At 37.5% G+C, this 6038-nt stretch overlaps 1 protein-coding gene and 1 non-coding gene across 2 annotated transcripts; one reads left to right on the forward strand and one right to left on the reverse strand.

Annotated features, from left to right (window-relative positions):
* Positions 1-497: 497 nt before the first annotated feature.
* Positions 498-3292, forward strand: LOC107898405 (inositol-3-phosphate synthase). Its single transcript, XM_016823894.2, has 10 exons — positions 498-762; positions 853-921; positions 1016-1151; positions 1241-1488; positions 1592-1818; positions 1904-2019; positions 2199-2375; positions 2480-2668; positions 2735-2797; positions 2912-3292. Exons 1-10 carry the CDS (start codon positions 575-577, stop codon positions 3029-3031), a joined length of 1533 nt encoding a protein of 510 aa, XP_016679383.2. The 5' UTR covers positions 498-574; the 3' UTR covers positions 3032-3292.
* Positions 3293-5476: 2184 nt separating this feature from the next.
* Positions 5477-5583, reverse strand: LOC121210700 (small nucleolar RNA R71). Its single transcript, XR_005905814.1, has one exon. It is a non-coding gene; the product is annotated as a small nucleolar RNA R71 (small nucleolar RNA).
* Positions 5584-6038: the final 455 nt, after the last annotated feature.

The raw sequence follows: 6038 nt of genomic DNA on the forward strand, positions 1-6038 counted from the left end.
ATTCAAATCAAGAACATCTTCAAACTAAACCTCCACCCAGTCCAACCCATAGATACCTTATGCACCCCACTACATCGGTGCAGTTACAGTTAGGGACAATTGCCCGCTTAGTACACCGGTGCAGTTACAGTTAGTGACAATTGCCCGCTTAGTACTTCATTGGATGTCACGGTGTCACCCGACCGGTGCGATGAGTAGAGTCATGCATTTTCCGTCGACTACATTCAAAGGGCATGGACGCCACAGCTACCGAAAACCCTTTTCCTGCACTTGATCACGCCACGTGTTAATCACAACCAAACGTGTCACAAACGAAACCTCCTCCTCACACGTGCCTTTCCGTGCCTGTGGCTCCATTCAATGGTCCAGTTACGAAACTTGCATGGCGTAGATTCTCCTAAAACCAAACCACCAATTGTAAAATTTTACGTGCGGGCATCAAGCATTCACGCTGCTCCACGTGTAGATATCTCCTCTATATATACACTTGCCCGGTCCCTAACATTGGAGCACCAAAGCTTTAAAACAAACCCAAAAAACAAAGCAGTGTTTCAAGAACAGAATATCGGCAAAAATGTTCATTGAGAGCTTTAAGGTTGAGAGTCCAAATGTCAAGTACACAGACAATGCAATCCAGTCGGTGTACAACTATGAGACTACTGAGCTTGTTCATGAGAACAGGGATGGAACCTATCAATGGGTTGTCAAGCCCAAGACTGTTAAATATGAATTCAGAACTGATATCCATGTCCCTAAACTGGGGTTAGAATCTAAAACTACTCCTCATTTCTTCTGGGTTTCCTTTTCTGGGTTTGTGTTAAAACTTTGCATTAAATTTATTTTATGTTCTAGGGTAATGCTTGTTGGATGGGGAGGAAACAATGGCTCAACCCTGACTGGTGGTGTTATAGCTAACCGATGGTGAGTTTTATTTTATTTTATTTATTTATATTTATATTTTTTCTGTTTAGTTTTGATTGTTGATTTTGAGGATATGGGTAATGGATATTCTCAGGGGAGTGTCCTGGGCCACTAAGGACAAGGTGCAACAAGCTAATTACTTTGGTTCACTTACTCAAGCATCAACTATCCGAGTTGGGTCTTACAATGGCGAGGAGATTTATGCTCCCTTTAAGAGCCTTCTTCCTATGGTATTAAACTGAAATTTTCATTTTTATGATAGTTTCTTAACTTGTTATTCGTCGGAATGCTAAAGACAAGTAACAATATATAAAAACAGGTGAACCCAGAGGATATTGTATTTGGAGGATGGGACATAAGTGACATGAACCTTGCTGATGCAATGGCTAGAGCCAAGGTCTTTGACATTGATCTTCAAAAACAGCTAAGGCCCTACATGGAATCCATGGTCCCACTCCCTGGAATCTACGACCCAGATTTCATTGCTGCCAACCAAGGTGAACGTGCCAATAACGTCATCAAGGGTACCAAGAAAGAACAAGTTCAGCAAATCATTAAAGATATTAGGTATTATAATTAGTTCTAACCTCCGGAGAATTTTGTTAAAGCTGAAAAGAGTTTATTTTGGCACTACGACTGTGGCTGACCTTTTTATTTGTGTTTGGATTAGGGAGTTCAAGGAGAAAAACAAGGTGGACAAGGTGGTTGTACTTTGGACTGCAAACACTGAGAGGTACAGCAATGTCGTTGTGGGGCTAAACGACACCATGGAGAACCTTTTGGCTTCTTTTGAGAAGAATGAGTCAGAGATTTCTCCTTCCACTTTATACGCTATCGCTTGTGTTTTTGAGGATGTTCCCTTCATCAATGGAAGCCCACAAAACACATTTGTTCCAGGTTCTAATTCAACTGAGCTATCTTCTCTTTTAATTCTTTGAAATGTTATGGAATTGGTCTTTTAATGATCTGTAATCATATCCAGGGTTAATTGATTTGGCTATCCAGAGGAACTGTCTGATTGGAGGAGACGATTTTAAGAGTGGCCAGACCAAAATGAAATCCGTTCTAGTGGATTTCCTTGTTGGGGCTGGTATCAAGGTACAAATCTTTCAACTTCAAGACACTATCTATCACAATAATTTGTAGACTAGGCAAAGGATACCAACAAAATTAGGAGTCCATGCATGTGGTTTGGAAGTAGCTTAAGTCAGGATAAAGATAATAATGTGACATTGATGGGTAGTAATTGTGTACTTATGGTGATGAAAAATTAACAGCCAACATCAATAGTGAGCTACAACCATCTGGGAAATAATGACGGCATGAATCTATCAGCTCCCCAAACTTTCCGCTCCAAGGAGATCTCCAAGAGCAATGTTGTGGATGACATGGTCTCAAGCAATGGAATCCTTTATCAACCCGGTGAACATCCTGATCATGTCGTGGTCATCAAGGTAATAAGTTTACCCATCTCAGCCACTTCATGCACTTGCAATTTGCAAACTCAAACCTTCAAAATTAATTACTGTGCACTTCTGTCTCTTTCTGTGTGTTGTAGTATGTGCCATATGTGGGAGATAGCAAGAGAGCCATGGATGAGTACACATCAGAGATATTCATGGGAGGCAAGAACACCATTGTGTTGCATAACACATGCGAGGACTCCCTGTTGGCTGCTCCCATCATCCTAGATTTGGTTCTCCTTGCTGAGCTTAGCACCAGGATCCAGCTCAAGGCTGAAGGAGAGGTATGACTCGGTGGTTAACTCTTCTAGGTTTGACCATTAAAACTGACATGAAGTTTCATTGTGCAGGGCAAGTTCCACTCTTTCCACCCTGTGGCTACTATCCTCAGTTACCTCACCAAGGCCCCTCTCGTGAGTCCTTTGTTTTTTTATGTCATGCAAGAATGTGAACAGAATCTTGAGAATCGCGAGATTCACCCCTTCAGGTTAAATTTGGTCAGTAATGAGTCGTTTTGGTGAAAACAGGTTCCACCAGGCACACCCGTGGTGAATGCACTGTCAAAGCAACGTGCAATGCTGGAGAACATACTGAGGGCCTGTATTGGCTTGTCCCCTGAAAACAACATGATTCTGGAGTACAAGTGAAAATCGAGGAGAGAAAAAGTGGAACAAGCATTGCTCCTTGCAACTTTAGGACCATTTTCCCTTTCTCTTTCATAAAAGATGTGGTCCATGTTGCCACACTTTGTAATGGTTTTATGGTTGATATATTTTCATCTTTGTTTCTCTCTCTGTTTCTGGATGGCGCTCATGTAACGCCTCCTGTCGCTCAAGCTTGAGCAAGCAATCTCTTTTGTGGAAATAGATATGATAATGATAATATGAAAGTTTAATTAATATGTTCAATCAACCGTCTCTTATATTTTTGTGTTAGTCCTGCCCTGCAACTGCTCGGTTATATCTCTGATTGAAGTATTAGAAATTAACTCCATCTCCTTGGTTTTCTGGTGAAACTGAATAATCCTTTTTTACCATTTAGCCAGAGAGATCTAAAAGATTAAAATATGAATAAATCGCATTGCACCCTTTCTCAATCAGGTCATCTTTCAAAGTACCAACATCGTGATTCTGGAGTATTCATTACTCATCCACGTTCGACTTTGCTATCATTGATAGGGTCATTGTTAAACTTGGACAAATATTCAATTCAACCTTGTAGTTGTCACCAGCACGGCATTCTTCTTGTCTAAGACTGCAGTATAACACCATCTGAATACTCTTGATTATTCTATGTTAATGGTTATACTTCTAATTCTTTAAATTTAAATTTATGTTTTGATCATACTTAATAAAGCACTTGGGAGTAAAAAACGAATAAAAATCGAAAAATTGGAGCAAGCTATAGTAGCTACACGATCATGTGGTAGGCAGTGTTGATTTCACGGAATTGCATACCAAACAGCGGAAAATCACAATTTTTAGGTTTTTCGGTCATTCTAAAATGTATATATGAAAAAAAATAAGGAGATAGAAAGAACCGTCATAGAATATTCAAGAAAACAACTCGAAAAACACCATTGAAGCCGACTCTAAAGGAGATTTTTGTCAAGATTGAAGATCCTCAGTTAAATCCTTAGGAGATTATCATGAATTTATTTTTTTCGGTTATACTATATCTTGGATGTTTTTATTTTCAAGCATAAACAAATTTTCTAAATACCTAGGGAGAAGAACCTATGATATATTCTATTGTTTGATTTTTATTTTACGTAATAAATATTTAGTTTCTTGTTCTCAATTATATGTGTTTAATTCTTGGTTTAATAGTTCTAGATTATTAATCCATATTGGATATGCTTAAATCGGTGGAGTTACATGAAATCCCAGAAATAGGACAACATAAATCTATTGGATTAGAGTTAAATCTAATATAGGAATGCATAGCATGTGTTAATGCGATAATAGGAGTTTTAATTAAAAAAATTTCAATTAATGAACCTAGAGTCAATTGCTCTTATGCTCGAAAGAGATAATGGCATAATTTAGGGATTTCTACGGATTAAGATACTAAGTAAAGAAATTGCGTAATTTAGATTGATAGTGATAGATGAAATCTAGGTGAATTCTTTCTTGGGTATTGTTTCGCTTCTTGGTTATTAATCGATTGTTTTCGTTTTTTGTTCTTTGTCGTGTTCGTTAGTTAATTAATTTAGTTAATTTTAGGTTTTAATCAATCACTCGAATTATTCAGTTAAATAATAGAAAAATAGTAATTGCTAGTACTTCTAGTCTTTGTGAGAATGATATGCTTGCTCATCGTAGCTATACTATTAATTGATAGGTGCACTTGACTTAGTAAAAATTTTAGTTAGTTTCACGATGCATCATGTTTTTGGCGTCGTTGCCGGGGACTTGAATATTAGGAAAACTTTATTTATACTAATTTAGCCATTTTTTTATTTTAATATTTTGTTATTTTAAATTTAATTTTTACATTTTAATTTTTCTTTTGTTTGATTCTTACAGGTTCTTTTGGTTTATAACTAGAGGCAACCGGTTGGAACTGTTAATTTTTTATAGTGAGATCGAAAAAACTGTTTGCAGAAATCGGAAGGAGGTTTGAGAAGCAAGGCTAGGTCAACAAATTTTATTAGACGAAAGGACATTATTGTGGAGATGGATAATAATCATATTAATTCAAAACTTCCTGTACGTCTTGATCTTTAGATTATGTATGACTATAGTAAGCCCACTCTGATTAGGGCTGAACCGAGTATTGTTAGACTGACTATTGCTGTAAATAATTTTGAGATTAAGCCAAACACAATTCAGATGGTACAATAGTATGTTTAGTTTGATAGGTTGCAAGATGAAGATCTGAATGCTCATTTAACTAACTTTCTGGTGATCCGCGACACATTTAAGTTCAATGGTGTTACTGATGGTACTATATGCTTATAGTTGTTCCCATTCTCTTCGAAGGATAAGACGAAACAATGGTTGAATTCATTTCCACAGGGGTCCATCATAGTATGGGCTTAAATGACTGAAAATTTTCCGTTGAAGCATTTTCCACTAGCCAAAATAGCTAAGTTGAGGAATAACATCTCTTGTTTTGCTCAATTTGAGCTTGTGACACTGTATGTTGCATGGGAGTGATTTAAAGATCTTCTGAGAAGGTGTCCTCATTATGGATTAACTTTGTGGCTTCAAGTTCAAACCTTTTTCAATGGTTTGAATCCCTCGACTAGGCAGATAATTGATTTAGCAACTGGTGAAACCCTGAATAATAAAATACCTGAGGCAACCCAAGAATTTATTGAGGGGATGACTATAACACCCCTAACCTGTATCCGTCGCCAGAATAGGGTTATGAGGCATTATCGGACATATTGAAACATTTTATGATCGATTCACAAACATAATCCACACATCATAGCATCATAGTCAAACAACAACACAGAGTCCCTTTCTTAGGTCAACGAGACCTTAAACATGCTTTAGGAAAGGGTCGGGATTAAACTAAGTACATACAAAATTTTTCGAAACTAAACAATTTTTCTAAGTTACAAAGGTCACAACCTGTGTGAATAAGTCGTGTGCCTTACGCGGTTACCAGACACGCCCATGTCATAGGCTGTGTAAAAATAGA

This window comes from Gossypium hirsutum, chromosome A11 (assembly GCF_007990345.1).
Source record: "Gossypium hirsutum isolate 1008001.06 chromosome A11, Gossypium_hirsutum_v2.1, whole genome shotgun sequence".
In the NCBI taxonomy this organism is placed as follows: Eukaryota; Viridiplantae; Streptophyta; class Magnoliopsida; order Malvales; family Malvaceae; genus Gossypium; species Gossypium hirsutum.

Bases quoted from the DNA above. Each gene is read 5' to 3' on its own strand.
- LOC107898405 (XM_016823894.2), top strand. From the start codon at position 575: ATGTTCATTGAGAGCTTTAAGGTTGAGAGTCCAAATGTCAAGTACACA. The intron at 922-1,015 runs GTGAGTTTTATT...GGATATTCTCAG, and splicing joins GGTGTTATAGCTAACCGATG to GGGAGTGTCCTGGGCCACTA. The intron at 1,489-1,591 runs GTATTATAATTA...TGTTTGGATTAG, and splicing joins CAAATCATTAAAGATATTAG to GGAGTTCAAGGAGAAAAACA.